We start from the raw sequence: 21,028 nt of genomic DNA, 5'->3' as shown, positions 1-21,028 counted from the left end.
TTCACTTAGAGATTAGTAGAAAGATTTTTTGGTTTTGCCTGTCCAAGTTTGCAGACCCTCTGAATTCTACCCATAGACATTACTGCAGAGCCATTCTTTTTCCAATTCTCAGTATAGATTTGACTCGGATTCCCTGCAAGTAACCGAATGCCTCTATTGCTGGAATGGGCCTTGCCAAAGATCTAGCAAGCTGACTCTGTTGCCAAAGAGTTTCCCTCTTAGCATGTGTCAGAATCATGGGCTCACATCAGGAACTGTTCCAGGGAATTCCCTCGTGGTCCAGTGTTTAGGACTCTGCCCTTCCACTGAAGGTGTACAGGTTTGATCCCTGGTCAGGGAACTAAGATCCCGCAAGCCGCACGGCCATTTAAAAAAAAAAAGAGAGAGAGAGAGAACTGTTCCAGTTGGAGAAAACACTGAAATTCAGTCAAACTTGAATTCACTTTGGTGTTTATATCTGCTTTATTCTTCACTTAGCAGTTCTTTGGGTAGTAAAATATACTTATCTCCTCAAACCTCAGTAATCAGGGTAGTGGGGACCAAATTTGGATAAGAGGTTCCTTAAGTGAGACTTGCCTGTGTCAAGGCCATTTCTGTACATGTGAGATTCTCACTTGATAAACTGGCAGGCTTAAATGTATCCACAAAGAAAAGCAGTCTCAGTGAAGTCAAAATAATGGATGTTTACATTTGTTGACTTTCCTATGGGTCTGACTCCCCTAAGGGCATTCTGTATATGCCAAGCCAACATGTCCTGCTAAAAAGGGACCAAAGGGAGATTCTGTCCATTGTAAGATCTGATCCAAAATTTTGTCCTAGGACGAGCCTGGCATCAGGTTTGGTTTGTGAGTCCTTTGGGCATGCCACCTCTGGACCAGACTTATCAAAGTAAGACAGGCCAGGGCTGCCTCATGTGGCTATGTCCTGACAAGGGCTCCTGGCTGAGTTCTAAGTCCAGCCAGTGCTCCACTTGCCATATTGTGTGCCCTGGCGAGGGGCTGCATCAGCCCAGGAGAAGTGGCCTTTTTAATTCACAGAAAGGCATTGTCAGCTTTCCAAGAACATGAATCTGTGAACCTGAGAGCCCGGAAAGGTCACTTTTCTAACTTAGTAATCTCTGGGCCACATTCTCAGAGGCCAGAACTGACCTAATATTTGAGAAGCAGGAGAATTAGAGCAGAGACTGCAGCACTTTTTAATTAGACCCTCAGAGTATAACTGCTTAGTAAAATATGGAGCAAGAAGTGGTAACCCTAAATGAGTGTCATTTAGTCCATCATAAATTAAGGAAACATTTGTTGCATATGCACCAGACCTTGTTCTAGGTGCTGGGGGATATAAGGATAATTAATTCAGACTCCTGGTCCTCCTGAAGCCCATGATTTAGCATTTGTGCTTAAAGGGACACTTGACACTATAGAACCATTAACTTAGCTTTTAACTAGTTGCTTGCACTCCATATTCTCATTAAGGTTGACTTAGTTTGCAATTTTATCCATACATATCAAAATGATTTTGTGTATGGTAATAAATAGAGTACATCATTAAAGAATATTCTGAGAGGGAAACATCAGTCAATACGTATTTTAAAATATCAACAGTTAAAGACACATGATACTATTGATTAAAAATAATAATTATTATTCTGCCATTGGAATAGGGAGGTAACTTGAAATAGACTGTTGTTTATAAGAATCTAATGTTGACAAAGTAGGAAGTGCAAGACAATAGAAAGGATTATTTGGTGAATAACCTGTTAAAATTTGAAAAACTAACTAAAATTCATACATTATTGGATACACTAAAAATAAAATCAAAACTAAATATAAATAGGCAGAGCACAGAGAATTTTTAGGGTAGTAAAAATACTCTATGATACCATAATGATGGATACATTTCATTGTATATATTTGTCCAAACTCATAGAATGTACACCACAGTGAGCCGTAATGTAAACTATGGGCTCTAGATACTAATGATGTGTTGATGTAGGTTCATCAGTTGTAATAAATGCCCAACTCTGGTGGGTGATGTTGATACTGAGGGAGGCTGTGCATGTGTGTAAGCAGAAGGTATATGGAAAATCTTTGTACCTTACCCTCAACTGCTCCAAACATAAAACTGCTTTAAAAAAATAAAGTCTTAACTTTAAAAAAAAATTACATATGAAGCATTAAACTATAGGAAAACCAGGGAAAAAATAAAAATTGGTTATTTATTAAAACTCTCAGGGTAGGGAGAGGAGGAGAGATGATTTTCTAAGCCCCCCCATATTAATGAAATTATAAAGGAAAATATTGACACCTTTCAACTCTTCTATATAATAAAAACATTATAAAGGTTTAAAACATAGTTGAAATAAAAAGATAAACAGTACATCAGAAAACATATTTGTAGCAAATACGAAAAAATACTATTTCACTAAGAATATTAAGACTTTTATAGATATCTGGACTAAAAATATGAACAAACAATTCACTCAGAAAAAGTATACATAATAAGTACACTGTGGCATGTTTAAGGTCCTCTGAATTATAAATATCAATTAAAATAAGTTATCAATTCCCCCTACTACATTAGCAATAAAAAACTACAATACACAAAACTGGCAATCATTTAGTGAAGCTGGTATTTTCATATATAAATAATGATCTTTTAAATTGGTATATCCTTTTAGGAAAGGTTTCTCATGAGATAGATATATAAAGTACTTAAAAAAAACAAAAACCTTCTCATTCCCATTGATATTCTGCCCCCTGCACATACACACCCAAAATGTGAAGTATAGAAAAAGACAAATATATCAAGACATTGACCACTGTTACTTGTAATTAAAATAATCACACAATTTATTATTCAAACCCAGTACCTTTAAAGAGTGCAAGGGGCGGTATTTATAGTAATACCTGGACAACAGGTATATGCAGAATCATATGGGCAAATTAGGATGTATGGCCATCCAGTTTATAACAGCCAAAACAAGATAACTAAAAAATGACTTAAGTCTAATAATAGAGTACCTAAGTCCCATATCATATATCCCTGGAGTGGCATGTTTGCTACTTCTATGTATTAAAAAAAATGTGCGGGTTAGAATACTTTAAATGTGCTATAAAATTCTATATATTATTAAAATTAAGTAAAGTCAAGCATTTATAAAAATAGAAGGAAATAACTTCAAAATAAATAGTTGTTTTAGAGAGATGTTCATGGTATGCTTCATGGTACTTTAGAATGAGAGTCATTAGTTTTTCAATCTGGGCCAAGCCTACTTATTTTATGTATGGGGATACTGACACCCAGAAATGCCACAGGACATGGTCAGAGTCACATACATACCTCTGCTAGACATGGCTGGACAAAGAAAGTACGAATCTGTCTTCTCACCCCCAGCAAGGGCTCTTGAGCTCTTCGCCAAGCCACCTTCAAGATGGCAGCAGTGTGTCTTACAACCTGATACTTGATCTTTATTCTGGTGTTTAAAATATTATCTCTACTCTGTTTCACAAGTCAGGATAATTTTAGGTGGCTTCTTTTAACATTTGAAATTTTGGCAAACAGGCTTTCATTGACTAGACTTATTATTCTCTGGATCTCATAATTCTGTATTTTGTTGCTGATTTCATTACACATTTAGGGAGGAAAGAAGAAATCTAGATAATACAAAGCAAGACATGTCCTTGAATTCAAAACACTTGACTTTGGAACGTTACCCGGTCCTATATGCTAATTTCCTCTGTGCTCTGCCATCAACCGTTTCTGAGCACACAGTCCAGGAATCTTACTGGGTGCTGTTGAATTTAAAAGTCCCCGATTCCCACAGATGACTCATTTTTAGGAAATGGTTCCTGCACCTCTGAATCATTTTCTGCTTTAAGTTGATTATTCGTTGATTAGGCAATCAAGGGATTGTAAGACTTACTAGGAGCCCATGTATTGAAAACTTAGACCTCTAACAAGATATGGTATTTGTTGGGTCCTCATTCTTTCACTCTGGGTCTCATATATGAGGACAGAGTTAACTTGCATAGCCCTTGAGACTGCACATGCTATGTTTTGGTTAGTTTTGTGCTGCTAATGTTGGATGATGGTGATGATGGGGACTGATTAACTTTTAATCAACGATGCCACCTGGTGGCCAGAAAGTACATTTTGTGGTGTCCAGGCATGCTGTACCAACCTTTTTTTCTTTGATACAAATAACCTCAGTAGCATTTGAGGCATTTTTATTACTGAAGTTTTGAAACATCCTTGTTTGGCTTGGTGGAAACAGGAAAGTCATAGAATACTACAAGTCCAACATGGCAAGTTGAGATGACTCCTCCGCTCGCCTCGATTTTTTTAAGGAAGCTCCAGCAGGATGCTAGGACCTAAATGATCTGTAGTAAACAATTCCAAATGGCCAATGCAGGAGTGTCTGTCTGGTTTGCCTTCCTGCGTTTCACCTGGGTTATGACAGTCACTGGGGCAGCTCGTGATTTCATTGCTCCTTCCATCTGACTCAGAGGGTGATCAGTCTCGTTCTTCTCATTCTGTAGTTAAGGCACTAGTGATTCTTAACTGAGGGGATCATGGTCTTGTCTTCCTAGAAAAGGTAAAAGTTCTCAAAAGGAGTATGTACTGCAGTGAGATGCCCTGAAAATATGGATGAATACATGAGAAAGTTGAATTTCTAAAATTCAGTTTTGGAAAGGTGAATTTTGCAAGTTGAGTTTTAAGATTTTTTTTTTTAATTGGCAAGGAAAGTAAACCTTAACCCCATTTTCTCCTTGATTAATAACATGATTTTGCAACATTTTTATCCTGGGTTTTCTGCCCAGCCAGTTTGTGTATTTCCACTTTGTTCCTAAAAGTTTAGGTTGGCGAGCAGCAGCTGAGCTTGAGTACAAGGAAGGAAAATGCAACTCAGAAGCTTATTGGGCTCAGCACAGTGATTCTGAGGTCAGGATTTCCTAATATGGACATCTTCCAGTGACCTCTTTTGGTTTAGAGAAATGTCTCAGCTTGCATGGATATGCTTCTGTATTAAAGAACAAGAATTGAAGACAAAATGGGAACTTGCTATGAATCTGATACTTAGGTAAATCTGCTTTCATTTCCACACTCTTCAGCTACCTGTGGCTTTAAGGAACATCCCTTTTGATTAATGAAGTAGCCCAAGAAGAGTAAGTTTTTCTTGCTAACCCTGTCGCTCTCATGGAAAAGTTAAATATTTGGATTCACTAAACATGGCTTATATATGGAATGCATTCTGAGTAGGGTCAGAGTGAGATTAAGTTCATTTTTCATCTCCAGATGAGGCCAAGTATAGTGTATAATCAATGTATTTTGTTAATTTTTGTGGGTTTCTTATTTATTTGGTTGGAAGAATTGCTCTCCAACTTTTATGTTCTGATTACTTTCAGATCTAAATTGCTTGTGATGGTCTCTGGCAAGGTAGAACCTATGCCTGGGCACAGAAGCTTAACGTCGTCATACACGATATCTCGCTGTGGCTTGTTGCCAGGGCTGGATATTTATAATGTGCATGTCTAGACTCACACAGGTTCTTGGATCACTGTGTCAAAGATGTATAGTTTCAGCAGTTGGGTGTGTATGTTAGTCGTCTATTAAGTTTGAAAATCTGGCACTAACGTCCAAGTTCCCCTTTGTGCCTTTGAGCATGACTTAATAAATCCATGAGATGAAATTATATCTGTTCCATAATATTGCTAAATGGAGATTGGATCTGATAAAAATGCATTCAGTCTTTTAATATGCCTTTCCTCTTTCCATTTCCCAACTCCCACGGGCATTAGGATTGGTTTCAGCCTTTATTGCCTTTTACCTAAAGTAAGACACAATCCTGTCTAAAAAAAAAATCATTTTTTTAAAATTCATTAAGCATTTCTTGTCCCTTGCATGCAAAGTCTCTGGCTAGGTACTATGAGAGATAGAAAGATGAATCAGATGTAGGCTGGCCCTGCCCACAGGAGCCTTGAGTCTAATGAAAAAGAAAATGATAGAAGGCATACAGTAACTGCTGTGTAATGTGTTATTCAAAGGGAAGGAATATTTCTTTCAAATGGAAAGTTTGGTAAGAGAGGAGGAATTTGAGATGAGCCTTGAAGAATTATGAGTAGAATTTTTATACGCAGAGACAGAGAAAGGATTCAGAAGAAGGGAACATTAAAGACAAAAAGTATGGAGCCAGGGAACACATGGGAGGTGTTTAAGAAATTGTGCAGAATCAGACTTAAGAACAAAGGGCCTGTGTAAGGCAGTAGCAAGAGAGAAAAGCAGAAAAGTCAACAGGGGCCATGTAGTGGGGACTTGAAATTCCAGGAAATAGAATTTGTTTTAATCTGAGAGTTAATGGGAAGTCATCCAACATTTCTCAACAGAGAAGGAAGTATTACCTTGAAATCCTGTAACATTCCTTGGTTACAGGATTTATGAAATATAACCTATTGCCTTAAATGTTTTTTCGTATTACTAGAACCACTGTATACCATGTTGCTCGTTTACAGACCATCTTTTTTTTTTTTTGCGGTACGCGGGCCTCTCACTGTTGTGGCCTCTCCCGTTGCGGAGCACAGGCTCCAGACGCACAGGCTCAGCGGCCATGGCTCCCGGGCCCAGCTGCTCTGCGGCATGTGGGATCTTCCCAGACTGGGGCACGAACCCGTGTCCCCTGCATCGGCAGGCGGACTCTCTACCACTGTGCCACCAGGGAAGCCCCCCAGACCATCTTCATCTAGACCAGGGTTTCTCAACTGCAGCCCTATTGACATTTTGGCGCAGATAATTCTTTGTTGTAGGGCTGTCCTGTGCATTTGTAGGATGTTTAGCAGCATCTCTGGCCTCTAACCACTAGATGCCAGTGGCATCCCCTTTCCGCCAGTTGTGATAATCAGAAATGTCTTCAGACATTTCTAAATTTCTCCTGGGGGGCAAACCTGCCCCCATTTGAGTACCACTGGTCTAGATATATGTATTGCATTTTTCTGGTGTTCTGGGCATTGTTAGACTCTTAAGATTGCCAGATCTCAGAGTTCCTTAGACATTCAATCTATTAATGCTTGAAATTTGGTACTAAACATGCATCTGATCTTGAGATTAAGGTACTTTGTGCATGTTGGAGTTAAAGAGCTGAACCTGGGCATCAGGAGACCTGGGTTCGGGTTCTGGTCCTGGCTCTGCCACAAAGAGGTTGTATTACTTGAGTGAGACCGTGTCCTCGGTAGCCTGATTCCTCATCTCTAAAATCACTAGTGCAAACTCTCAGGCTCTTTCTAGCTCTGATTTTGTGTCCTGATTTCAAATTGACCCCAGGGCTTTATTCTTTCATTTTTAGAAAGGTAGCACAAACAAAATGAATATGTATATTAACCAATAAGGCTGACTAGAGTATTGAATAAGAAAGACAAATGTTTTTTCCTTAGTGCTTTATTGTACTAAATACCATAACTTTTTTTCCTTTTCTAGACTATTTAAAAAATCTCTTAGAAGACGCTGGAGATTACAGAGACACTCAAGGTAAACAATTTTTGTGGTCTCATGTGTTATAGAAGTTTTTATATTATGTTCATTTGAACCTGGAAAGTAAAAACGTAACAAAACCCATATACAAAACTGTGTTTTATTCATAAGAAGCCTTTTTAAACTCTGTTTTAGGCAGATTAAAATAGAACTAGATAAAGTGGTGCTGGATGCAAGTGAAATTATAGGGGCAAAAGATGCCCATGGTCAGGCAGCCATTGGAGCCAGCTTCCTGAGAGAGTGGTCCCAGCATAGTCTGTTGTCAGGGAGCTTCATCCTCCTGGGCTCAGTCTCTCTGTGCCAGGGTGCATTCACCTTCTCTAGATGTCCACTGCTTTCAAAAACAGAGATTGAACCAGTTGATCTGCAAGGTCTTTTCAAGCTTTAAAATCATGAGTCCATGAAGTGACCAAACTACACAAATTAGAGATAAGGTCTAAAATAGTCTATTATTCTGTTTAATGATGGGCATTAGCCTTACCATCCTTCCACTCCCTCACCCCAGAAGTACTTAAGGAAAATAGTCCATTACAACACAAGGGACTCATTGATATTCATGGGATAATCCACTGTGTGTGTCTGTGTCTGTGTGTGTGTGCATGTATGTCTGCTGTCTTTCTCTCTCTCTCTCTCTCTCTCACACACACACACACACACACGAGGATTTAGTTCTGTTTAGGAGAGTAGTGTTTCTTTCTATTTATTCCCAAACTACCTCTTTTAAATGTCATAGGTATAGCCCTGGTTCTAATAATCTACAGAAACACATTAGACAAATCCATCTCCACGCCATTCATTTTATGAATTTTGATCACATTCTTGTGCATTCTTTACATTATCAGATTACAAAGCTGAAAGGTTTTTAACCCATTTTTGTAGAGATTCTTTTTTTTTTTTTTTTTTTTTTTTTGTGGTACGCGGGCCTCTCACTGTTGTGGCCTCTCCCGTTGCGGAGCACAGGCTCCGGATGCGCAGGCTCAGCAGCCATGGCTCACGGGCCCAGCCGCTCCGCGGCATATGGGATCCTCCCAGACCGGGGCACGAACCCGTATCCCCTGCATCGGCAGGCGGACTCTCAACCACTGCGCCACCAGGGAGGCCCTGTAGAGATTCTTATTCATTCTATTAATCATTTTACTTCTTCTGTAACATCTTTTATTTGCAAGTGTTATGCCTTTTTTTTTCGCCGTATGCGGGCCTCTCCCGTTGCGGAGCACAGGCTCTGGATGCGCAGGCTCAGCGGCCATGGCTCACGGGCCCAGCCGCTCTGCGGCATGCGGGACCTTCTCGGACCAGGGCACGAACCCGCGTCCCCTGCATCGGCAGGTGGACTCTGAACCACCACGCCACCAGGGAAGCCCCAAGTGTTATGCTTTTAAAGGTGCTTTTTTAAAGGAAAAGTTTGGAGTGGGGGACATGACATGCTTCTTGTCTCTGGTAAACATATAATTTAGTTGAAGAAGAAAGTCTGTGATAGGGACTTCCCTGGTGGTGCAGTGGTTCTGACTCACGCTCCCAATGCAGGGGGCCTGGGTTCGATCCCTGGCTGGGGAGCTGCATCCCGCATGCATGCTGCAGCTAAGAGTTCGCATGCTGCAACTAGGGAGCCCACGTGCCGCAACTAAGACCCGGCATAATGAAATAAATAAAGAAATATTAAAAAAAGAAAGAGAAGAGTCTATGATACCCGTCAGAGAACAAAGCAGATAGCTTTAAAGTAAGGATGCACTTAGCAGTATAGAATCATTTGGAAGATGGAGAAAAGTGTGAGGATGGAAGAGGTAGAGCTTTGCTTAGAGGGAAGTAGAACCAGAGATGAGTTGATGAGGGATGGTGGACGAGAGGAAGAGTGGGCATTCCAGGCCAGAGTCTGTCTCATGGAGATAAATATTTTAGACAGAGTTTAGCAGATCGGGCCTCAAGAAAACATCTGTCCCAGGGCTTCTGCCTTCAAGGAAAGTGAGCTATTAGCTCCATTTTGCAGGTAAAACAAATACAGGGCCAGAAATTAAGGAGCTTGTTTAAAGAAAATTACACACTTCAGCAAAGACATGGCTTAGGATAAGCAGTGAACAGTGATGTGCACTGTATGGCCAGAGGCAATGCAGTAAAGTGATGAGATTGCCCAAGGGTGAGGGAAAACGAGACTAATATACCTTGGGAAGATAAGCAGAAGAGTTAAAGGAACAGAGTCACCAGGGCCTCTTAAAGGGATGATATGAGGAAAGTAGAACTGCAGAATGGATGGGAGAGGTCAGAGCTTGGAGGCCAGGTGACCAAATAGCAGCAGCTTTTTTACTTCATCCATTCATTAAATTTTAAAGCTTTTATCCCTGTCTGCTGGAAGTTCAAGCAGGCCAGAAAGCAGGGAATGTGTCCAAGGTCACCTCTTGAATATCTGCCATGATGAGTGCCAGATACAGTAAATTCTGATGCGTGGTTTGAGTCTCTATAAGGAAATACAGCTTTCCTTTAATAATGGTGATAATAATACATTTAAAGACTATAGAAACCTCCAGGGTTGGTACCAGAAAGAGTATCCCTTGGTAGGTATAGTAGCTGGACCAAAACACCTCAAACCCTTTCTGGAAATTGATTTTTTTTTAATAGTCCTTTTAGTGACGATTACTGTCATTGCCACACCAGCCTCAGAAGGGCATGCTTCCTTCTTTAACACTCTTACCAGTTTTTCTCAATGGTAGGGCTTCTGTCATACCAGATAACCGTCTTTGTGTGGATTTCTAATTAGCATTGCAGGATGTTTAACATCCCTGGCTCCTACCCATTAAAGGCCAGTGGACCTTCCCAGTCATTGTGACAACCGAAAATTATCTTATACATGTCCAAGTGTCCCTAGGGGAACACTATTGTCTTGAATTGAGAACAACTGTATCCCAAAAGGAGACAAGGTACAGACTTTTTCCTTTATATCTAGTTATGAAGATGACAAGACTGAAGCATTCAAAAACATTTAATAAAGGCAAGAGGTTAATAAAAAGAATAAAACACAGGTGAAGCTAAATAACCCAACTCACAAAATAATGTGTGTAATTTCCTAAGGTCTAGTATGCTTCCATGTGGCATTTCTTCCCTCTTGGGATCAGACTAAGAGAAGGCAGCTAAGCCCTGACCCTCTTAAATAGCTGGTCCTCATAATTCTGGTTTCCTGTCCCAGGATCCTTCTCTCCCAAGGCAGTTTATCCTGGAATGGTCCTCAGCCTCCAGGTAAAATCCTATCCATCCTTGTAAACTTCAACAGAATAATCAACTCTCAGCACAAAACAACCCTGACGTTCATACTATTGATACACATGGTCTGTAATGTATCTTTAGAGTCTTTCTTTGGCTCATTGTTTCATAAGTACTGTTTTCCTTGGTTTTGCTCTCATCGAACCGCATTGCCTATATTTCTGGCCACTCACAGTTAACTGATCTCCTGCAGTGGTCCGTGGCTGTGAACTAGCCATCTTGTTGTCTGGAGTTGCTCAGTGTTGCAATTCATTGGTAATGATAGTGATCGAATGCCCCTTCTGTTCCTACATATTTTAGATGCCCTTGCCGTTGTTATAGAGGTAGCCAACCATGCCAATGACACCATGAAGCAAGGAGTAAGTATCTTCATTTCAACGGCTGCTGTACTGTTGAACCTGGGAGCCCGTGCCTTCATATGCTCTGCATTCTCTTTCTGTAGGACAACTTTCAGAAACTTATGCAAATTCAGTACAGCTTAAATGGACACCATGAAATAGTTCAGCCTGGACGGGTAAGTGTTTTAGACTGCCTTTTGCAAACTTAATACAATGGATTTAGGCACGGTTTGTAGCTACTTTCATTTGAGTTATGAAAATAGGTTATTTGTTATTGTTACTCTTCAGTGACCCAATCTGGATCAACTAAGTTCATTCTATCCTTTCAAAACATTCATGATTTAAGTCATTGTGACAAGAAGTCCAATTCAATTAGGAGAATAGCAAGGGACCCCACAGAGTATCTGATCAAATAGGATCGTTTTATTGTGTAGTACTAGCTGACCTCACACAGCTTTAAAGACAATTTCAATTAAAATCTTTAAGAGAAGATTATGAGGGGAGGAAGAAAATTGGTATTTTGATGTTCTTCACAGAGCACAAAAGTGACTGAGGGAGTGAATTCAGGAAAATTAAAAAGTGCAATTGTCAGGATGTTGGCTATGCCTCAAGATCAAGTACACACTCAGTCAATTACATTTCAAACCATATGGTACCCCTGGGCTCAGTATTGGAGTTATGAAACTCTGCTGGCTCATCCAATTCCTAAATGACTTACAGGGTTTAAAAAGAAGCCATGGCTGTAAAAAGTAACAAGTAAACTATGTCTGCCAAGCCTCCACGCAAAATAATTCTGGGGAAAGAAGGTCGAAAAGGAAATTACATGTATATGTTATTGTAGTTGTGTTGTGAGGGTACTAAATGGGTGTTTGTTTGGATGAATCAGGTTTTTCTCAAAGAAGGAATTCTGATGAAGCTATCTCGGAAAGTCATGCAGCCCCGAATGTTTTTTCTGGTAAGTGGCCACGTGTGTTTCTGTTGAGCCCGAGGCAGGGATAATTGCTTAATGAAAGGAGACGGTTGTTTAGGACAGATAAGATTGGCACATTCAGACAGCAGTTTTGTTTTTTTTTTTTGTGGTACGCGGGCCTCTCACTGCCGTGGCCTCTCCCGCTGCGGAGCACAGGCTCCGGACGCGCAGGCCCAGCAGCCATGGCCCACGGGCCCAGCCGCTCCGCGGCACATGGGATCCTCCCAGACCGGGGCACGAACCCGTATCCCCTGCATCGGCAGGCGGACTCCCAACCACTGCGCCACCAGGGAGGCCCCAGACAGCAGTTTTAGTAGGATCTTTGACTGGCTGGATTGCTTGTTTGCATGTCAAGTATAGGAAACAAAGTCTTGTATGATACATAACTAGAAATTCACTTCCTTTTTGAATTTAGTTTATTTCATCTCTGATTTGGAAAAATTGATTCAATCAGTGATTTGTTTTGAAAGATTATAATACCTTAGGTGGGATTTAGAATTCAGAAAACGTTAAATCTGTTACAGAACTTGGAAAGAAAGCACATTTTCTAGAAATTGCCTTCTAGTAGTATTCTAATAGAACATTCTAGGTGGTTCTGGTTTTATAAGCAGAATATAAGTATTATATTCAGAGAGTTTTAAACAAAGAGGTAATATTGTTCCTTTATTCCTGTATCTTACCAATATCTTTGGAGCTGAAATTTGTTGCTTTACTTTGTCCTATGAAATGTTTCTACTTTCAGTTTAATGATGCTCTGTTGTATACAACACCGGTGCAGTCCGGGATGTACAAACTGAACAACATGCTCTCGTTGGCTGGAATGAAGGTCTGTGCATCTGTTAGAAGATTTTTCTTTTCTTTTTTTTTTTTTTTTTTTTGCATAAGATATTTTTTTACCCAAATGTATTTAGAGAAAAAGCCCTAAGATAATCATCTTCTCATATCTCTATCTCTTCTCTCTCCATGTGTTACTGTTCATTTATTCATTTTTGTAGTTATTTGTTCCCTCATACATTAATTTAGTCATAAGATATTGAGAACTACTATACTGAGAACTACTATAAACAAAATGTGTTATCGGTTTAGTGAAAAATATAAAGATGAATTGAAGCATGATCCTTTTGTCTCCACCTCTACTTCAATCCCTCCAGGAGTTTAGCAACTAGTTGGGAAGCTAATATGCTGCATATCAATACCTATAAAATAGACAGTAATAAATATCACTATAAAGGCACAGTTAAAGTTTGTGGGAGCTCAGAAAATAAAGAACGTGCAGCTTTTGCTGGGACATGGTAGAGGGATTGGTGGTAGTTAGGAAGAGGGAGACTTGAGGAAGTCTTTTTGGAGGAAGAGCCAAGAGCCTTACAGAATTGGTCACATTTGGCCATGCTGAGATGTAGGGAAAGGCATTCTAGGTACAGGGAATAGTGTGAGCAAAGGCCTGAAGGTGGGGAAGTTGGGCCTTCTTGTATGTGGGTATTTAAATTCATCTGGAGCACAGAGCAGATGAGGGAGAGTGATGGTAGATCAAGCTGGATATGACGGCTGGGGGTGGGTGTCAGCCGTGGGGGCATTGGGCAATTTTAGCTATGCTTCAGCAGTGAGGTTTTCAATTGGATGAGTCTGCTCAATCATTTTGTTTTCTTCCAGGTCAGAAAACCCACCCAAGAGGCATATCAGAATGAACTAAAGATTGAAAGTGTAGAACGTTCCTTCATACTCTCAGCCAGGTAAATTTTAAAAATGTATGGGTGAACATTTGTCAGTATTGCAGAGTCAAACATCTCCAGCATTTTTCACATTTAGGTTAACTAGTAAACTTATTTTTTTCCCTTTCTTTTCTCTCCTAATACCATGCAGTTTACTCTTGACTTACAATGTAGGTAGGATGTCTAAGAGCTGATGCAGTAGTGTGCTAGAGGTACAAAGACTAAAATGTTCCTCTGAATGGAATAATAATGCCGAAAAGTGCTTTGCTGATCTTTTTTTTTTTTTTTTTTTTTTTTTTGCGGTACGCGGGCCTCTCACTGTTGTGGCCTCTCCCATTGTGGAGCACAGGCTCCGGATGTGCAGGCTCAGTGGCCATGGCTCACGGGCCCAGCCGCTCCACGGCATGTGGGATCCTCCCGGACCAGGACACGAACCCGTGTCCCCTGCATCAGCAGGCGGACTCTCAACCACTGCGCCACCAGGGAAGCCCTGCTGATCATTTTTTAAAAGTGGTTATTTCAAGACATTTTACAATGATACATAATGTTTTTAGAAACATCTAGTGCTTTATAGTTTACTAGGAAGTTTTCGTGTAACATTCAGAGGTCATAACAAATCTACTGAGGTAGGTGTCATAAAAAAGGAGGAAGACTAAGGTACAGAAAAATTGAGTTGCTTTCTTAAGGATGCATAGCTGGCAAAGTCAGGATACAGGTAGAAACTTTCTGCTTTTAAATCTGTTGTTATTATGACATACCACATTGCCTCAAATCAGAACCTACAGTGACTTATGTGTAAATCAAAATATATTACCATAATGTAAATCAAGTACTGAGGAAACCTGGGGCTGTGTGACTCATACACACATATATTGGCTGAGTGGTAGAAGTGCATGTGTGGCAGGATTTGACTGGTGAAGGGAGAGCCACCAACAGTCATAGCTTGCTCCATTGCTGAATCTGCATAACAAGTCTGGGCGGCTCTCAGATCTCACCTTTGACATAATAAAAATAGAGCAAACACTGATGTAGCGCTTACTTTGTGCCAGGGACTATCCTAAGCACTTTCTGTGTATTAATTCATCAAATCTTCACAATAACCTTTTAAGGTAAGTTACTACTATTATACCCATTTTATGGTGAAAAAAGCCAACCAGCTGTTAAGTAGCAGAGCAGTGGCGCTGAAATTTGAATCTGACACTAAAATTCATGCTTTTAACCATTCTGATATTGCCTATGTCTGTGGATGTCAAGGACTGAGACCAAATGTGCTGACTTCCCAAATCAGACCGCAAGAGCATCTCCCTGGGTCGTGTCACTCTTCTGAAATGGAATGGCCACTGCTGCCTGACACCAAATCTCAGGATGACAGGAGAAGACAAATTCCTGTATTCAGGGTTTGTCAAGTGCTTCCCAGCTACCAGCAAGAGCAAGCAGAGTTCCGTCAAGGCAGGGGGCACCTGAAGCATCCTCCAGATCAGTATTTAGAAAGTGAAAGTAGGGGAATTCCCTGGCAGCCCAGTGGTTAGGACTCCGCACTTCCACTGTAGGGGGCATGGGTTTGATCCCTGGTCATGGAACGAGGATCCCATACGGCCAAAAAAAAAAAGGTAAATGCTTGATCACCTGGAACTATGCCCTTTTTTTTCTTTCTTTCTTGAGTCTGAACAAAAGTGCAAAGAACATCAAGTCCCTGTACATCAGGCTCCTGGCAAATACTTAAGCCTGCTTCTTAAAATCAAGAAAGTTATTTTCAAAGATCCAAAGAGTGTATAACTGATTCACTTTGTTATAAAGCAGAAACTAACACACCATTGTGAAGCAATTATACTCCAATAAAGTTGTAAAAAAACAAAACAAAACAAAAAAAAGTCTTTTAAAAACAGACAAAACAAAACAAAACAAACAAACAAAAAAGATCCAAAGAGGACATGCCTATAGGGAAGTTAAGTTTTCAGTTGCACTTAAGTTTTCTAACTAAAATAGGCTTTTATAAAAACAAAATTCTGTTTATTAAAAATTAAACAATTCAGGAAATGATGGTTGATCTTTCTTTCTTTGGTTGCCTATGAGGTAAATATCTGGATGTCGAGTGTTTTTTCAGATGGGCCTCCTAGACCTTAGCAAGATCATTGGATTTTTAAGTGTGATGGGAAACCATCCAAAGGTTTTAAGCTAAGAATTGGTGTGACATCATTTTTATTTTTAAAAGAGCACACTGTCTGCCTTGTAGAACTAGACCGCCAGAGACTAGAGTAGAAGTTGGAAGACCAGGTAGGAGGTTGTAGATGGTGATGTCTGGACTATAGTTGTAAGAAATGGTTCAATCAGGTAGAGCCAATTAGGATGGAGTGAATGTGGGGTATGCAGGAGAATGATAAAACTGGAAAGTTATTGATAAAAGAAAAGTAAATTTCCACAGGAGGGTTAAGGTGGCATGCATGCAAGAAAGGGGACAAACACATACTAAATGCCACCCATATGCCAGGCTCTCCTTCTGAATTCCCCCAACCACACTGAGGTACAGTGTAACAGGTAAAAAAGGGATAGGAGGCCTCTTGTGATCTTGCTCCTGTCTGCCTCACCAGCCTGATCTCCATTCACTCTCCTTGTCACCAACCCCACCAAAGCATGGCATGTTCCATCAGCATATGGATCTGCTAATGATTCTCCATGCATGCCAGCCTACTTCACATCCTTCTGCCTTGCACAGGTGGCTACCTCCACCTAGAATTCATCCCTTTGTTCAATAAGTAATATGGAGCGTCTCCCCTGGGCCAGGCATTTTGCTGGGCATCAGGATACAGGGGACAATGAAAAGGGCCTTTCCTTCCCTGAGCTTATAGTCCATTAGGAAAGACATACACTTAGCAAGTATTACCACAGTCAATTATCAGGGAGATTAAGTAGTATACAGGGAAACTACCAGGTGCTATGAGGCTGTAAAACAAGGGATCTTAAATTAGATTTGGTGGAAAAAGGGCAGTTAGGGATAGCTTCCCTAAAGTCCTGTGTCTGTTAAGTTAAGAAGGATAAGTAGCTGTTGGACAGCTAGGCAGAGAGAAAAGGAGGAGGCTTCTGGCCATTAGGAACAGTGTATACAAAGGTCCTGAGGTGGAAAGGGACATGGTGTATTCAAAGAACTAAAAGGCCAGTGTGTCATGAACATAGCGAATGAGAGGGAGAGTGACCCAAGATAAACCTGGAGGGCCAGGGAGAAAGATTATGCAGAACCGTCTTGTGGATTTTGGTCTTTAGCCTAAGAGCCACAGGAAACCACTGAAAGGTTTCTACACGGGAATGATGTGATCGTATTGGCATTTTAAAAAAGAATATCTGGTTGCTCTGTGGAGGATGGTTTGGGAGGGGGAACTGAAGGAGACGAGTAATGGGACGGAGAGAGGCAGAAAGAGTGAGTCTCCAGCCTGTACAGCGTATTGGATTGCTGTGATAAGGAAAAGTGGGAAAGGTGCAGCTTTAGGAGAAAAATCAGGAATTTAGGTTCAGATGTGCATATTGAATGTGTGGTGCCTATAAATCATCAAAATGGGGTCATCAAGGAGGCAGTTGATGTCAGGAGCTGGATGTCAGAAGGAAGACTGGACTAGAGGCATATCCTGAGGAGTCATCAGCCTCGAGACGATGACCAAAGCTAGGAGACTGGCTGAGGGTGCACAGGGAGATCGCAGAGTTCCCTGTCAAACACCTGTAGTTGTCCCAATAGCACCTTAGTCATCACCTCTGCAAAGCCTTCCCTGCAACCCAAATAAGGTAATTAACTACTTCTATGTTACTTATCTATCTTACATTTATTATACCATATGGTAATTTTTACCTGACTTTATGTCTCACCTCAGTTAGATGTGAGCCCTTGCAAGTGAAGTGTACTTTGTGTGCCCAGTTCATGGCGTAGTACCTGGCCCATAGAAGGCTCCCAGTAAATGTTACTCAAATAAACTTAAGTGATGTGGCCTTTGGACCTCAGAGTTGCATCCCACAGTTAACACAAGAAGTAAATAGTGTGGCAAGGTCTAACACACCAGAAATCTCTTCTGTTGGAGAGTTTTTTCCCTTAGAAATTATTTCCATTCATTGGGGAAATGGTGCCTGTTTAATGCAAATTTGCTATCTGGTAATGTCCACATTCCATAAAGAAAAGAATACTTGGCTTAACTGTGTTTTTCTGTGAGGAAGATGCTGATTCTTCTACTAGCCATGTCACAAAGGCAGAGCTAGAACATCTCCACTCGATGCTGTAGGCAAATGTGTGTGGTCTATGAGAAATGTGTTATCAGCTGATAAACATTGTTTTGGCAGAACCCCACACAAGAGAGAGCCAGGAATGATTAAATGAAAGAACAGCATATGTGACATGATTTGCACGGTCGAGTCACATTCCACGTGCTCCCAGGGCTCCAGAAAAACCAGACGGCAATCCTCAAATTAGCCATCTGCCTCTCGACTTTCTGTTACTTTTTCCAGTGAAAAGTTGGGGAGGGAGAGAGGGCAGGGGGGACAGTAATATTTTATGAATGTTTACTTGGAACCTGAGCCTATGCTCTCATAGTGTAGTCCTTCAGAGAACAGGAACAGAGGCCAGAGGTGACATGGTGGTGAAGGGTTCCATCCTTAGCCACACTTGGATCTGATACCAAGCCACCATTTAGTACGGAGCCTGTTATCTAAAGCAAATTATCTAACAGTTCAAATCCTCACATTGCTTTTCTGTAAATGATGATGGTGTGTGACGTTGGGATTGGGGGAATGGGGTGTAAGATCCCATGTATTTTCCATGGGGTACCTCTGAGGATGAGAAGTGATGATATTTGCAAAGAAAGCATTCAGCATAGTTGGCTGATACGTAGTAAATGTTAAATCAGCGGCAGCTAGTTGGGGCAGTGGTGATAGCATAGTAGAGGTAACTGAGGCAGGCAGGTTTTGTTTGGTTTAGAAAGAGAGGGGCTGTTTCTATTTTATTTTGGTTTTGGTATATAATGAAACTTTGAGAAATATACTAGTTTTAAAATTTTATTTGTAAACTTGATATCTTCCTTTTAACATCCATATGAGTGCATTTTCTAAAAGGCACTGAAGCCATTTAGTAGGAAGATACATTTCTGAGAATGATTATTGTGGGGAAGGTGAGTGGTTTTTAAAGTTATCTCCTTGACCTGCTCTGGATTCATCAAAATACGCCTATTTGTATCATTTTTTGTGATGGAATTTTTCATTTTAGAGTCATTATTTAAAAGTTAAAATATACTTAAAATTACAGTGAATAATACAATGAAACTGCATATTCAGTCACCCAGACTCAAAAATTACCAAGATTCTGCCACAAATTTTCCTGTTTTCTAAAGTACTTCAAAACAAATTACAAATATCAGGTCATTTTACTCCTACCTACTTTAGTGTGCTTCTCTTAAAAAAAGGAAAGTTTACATTTTCTTATACAATCACATTCCCATTATTATGATGGATTTTATCATGATAGAGATTTAAATTTATTATTAAATTCTGTCTCTACAGACACACACACATACACACACAATACCTAAAACGTGCCTCTCCCTCTTGAGTATGCAAAACAAAATGGGCGATACCAGTGATGATTCTGAGTTACCATAGCATTTTTTTTAGAGGGAGGTGTGGTTGCAAAAACGGAGAACAAGAATGTGTTTTTCTGAGCAGGCTTTCCCCCTGTTTCGCCCATTTCCACCTACATTCGAGTCACATAGCTCCTGATGAACTGAGGGTTAAGAACAGAAAATGTGATGGGCCAAATAGGTAGAGGAACCCTAACAACCACTGAAGGCTATTTCCCTTATTAACCACTCCTTCAACATCTATTTATGACGCCAAAAATATGTTTCCTTGTCTCCAGTGCCCTTTCTAGAATATTTAGTAACCTAAAAATATTTAGTATTCTATGCTGTAAATTTGGATTTGAAACTTGATTTCTTGGAATATTTTTAGATTCTAGGATTATATCTCAGGAAACTCCTTGGTTATATAAATAATCATAATGATTAATTGCATGAATAGCCCTTAAACCAAACAAAAATACCTCCAAATTTAGGAGACTTCAAAAGCCATTCAGTAGAAAGCGGTATTTTTGGAAAGAAAAAAAGCATTGTGTTTGCTAAAATGCCGTGTGTGCTCTAATGCCTGCTCTGATTATTTGTGCACGTAAACCTCCGAGTTGTTGCCTGTGACTAGCATTGTTGGAGGGTGGTGGAATCTGTTGCCATGGCAGAAGGAAAAGATGTAAGAAAAAGGCAAAGAATAAAAGCTGACATCTGGTTGACAGAACTCTCTTTTGCCCCCGACAGTTCTGCCCCAGAAAGGGATGAATGGCTAGAAGCGATTTCCAGGTCAATAGAAGAGTATGCCAAGAAAAGAACCACATTCTGTCCTAGTAGGAGTCTTGATGAGGTATTGTCTTTTCCTTTTTATGTTTTTGCAGTGCATTTCAAATCGTTTTTACCTTCAAGAAACTTTTCCCAGGGGTTTAGAAAAGCAACATGTGTTTCACAGAAGGATTGGAGGTGTGTGCGTAATTTCAGCGCTAAATATTCATTCTGTTAATGTCTAACTACAAGTCTATGATAGCATATAGTGCATTCATATTTTTTCTAGTTTTAAAACCTCATTGTAGAAAATACAATATAGTTTAAGGAAGAAACTAATTGGCTGTTATTGCACTACCACAGGCATCTTTTAAAGTTAATTTTGCACTAGAGGATTGTTGGAATGTAGCTAATCTTAATATCCTAATAACGTGAAAAATATGATAGCTCATATTTCATCCACATCCTTAATGATGCCATCAGCACTGTGAGCTGCCAGTCCAAATAAAAAGGCTTGATGCTGTAGCAGGCAGTGTGCATAGAGATAATCAGAAGTCATTCTTCCACAGGCTGACTCAGAAAATAAAGACGAAGTTAGTCCTCTTGGATCCAAGGCTCCCATCTGGATTCCTGATACCAGAGCTACGATGTGTATGATCTGCACAAGTGAATTTACTCTGACCTGGAGACGACATCACTGCCGGGCCTGCGGAAAGGTTGGAGAGGATCACACTCACCTCCCTTGTGATTTTCAATAGCTCTAAGCTGTACATAACGAAGAAGCACGTTTCTCCTTGTAAACCATTGGGGGTGGGGGGAGACACTGAATCGTGGCTGATATCTCCTCTACATATTTAGGCACAAGGCAATCTTATTAGGGAACTTAGCTCT

The 21,028-nt window shown here is 40.3% G+C and overlaps 1 protein-coding gene across 1 annotated transcript in view; it reads left to right on the top strand.

The window, feature by feature from the left end:
* Window positions 1-21,028, top strand: part of FGD6 (FYVE, RhoGEF and PH domain containing 6) — a gene marked incomplete at its 5' end in the record, with an annotated part of 111,645 nt that overhangs the window by 79,598 nt on the left and 11,019 nt on the right. Inside the window, 8 exon segments of the mRNA XM_079714795.1 lie at window positions 7,468-7,518; window positions 11,071-11,129; window positions 11,213-11,284; window positions 11,995-12,063; window positions 12,821-12,904; window positions 13,729-13,808; window positions 20,120-20,222; window positions 20,707-20,853. Of these exon segments, the coding sequence (XP_079570921.1) occupies window positions 7,468-7,518; window positions 11,071-11,129; window positions 11,213-11,284; window positions 11,995-12,063; window positions 12,821-12,904; window positions 13,729-13,808; window positions 20,120-20,222; window positions 20,707-20,853 (665 nt within the window).

This window comes from Hyperoodon ampullatus (genome assembly GCF_949752795.1).
Source record: "Hyperoodon ampullatus genome assembly, chromosome: 11".
NCBI lineage: Eukaryota > Metazoa > Chordata > Mammalia > Artiodactyla > Ziphiidae > Hyperoodon > Hyperoodon ampullatus.
Note: the sequence above shows the minus strand (reverse complement) of the source record. Positions and strands in the feature narration are given on the sequence as shown.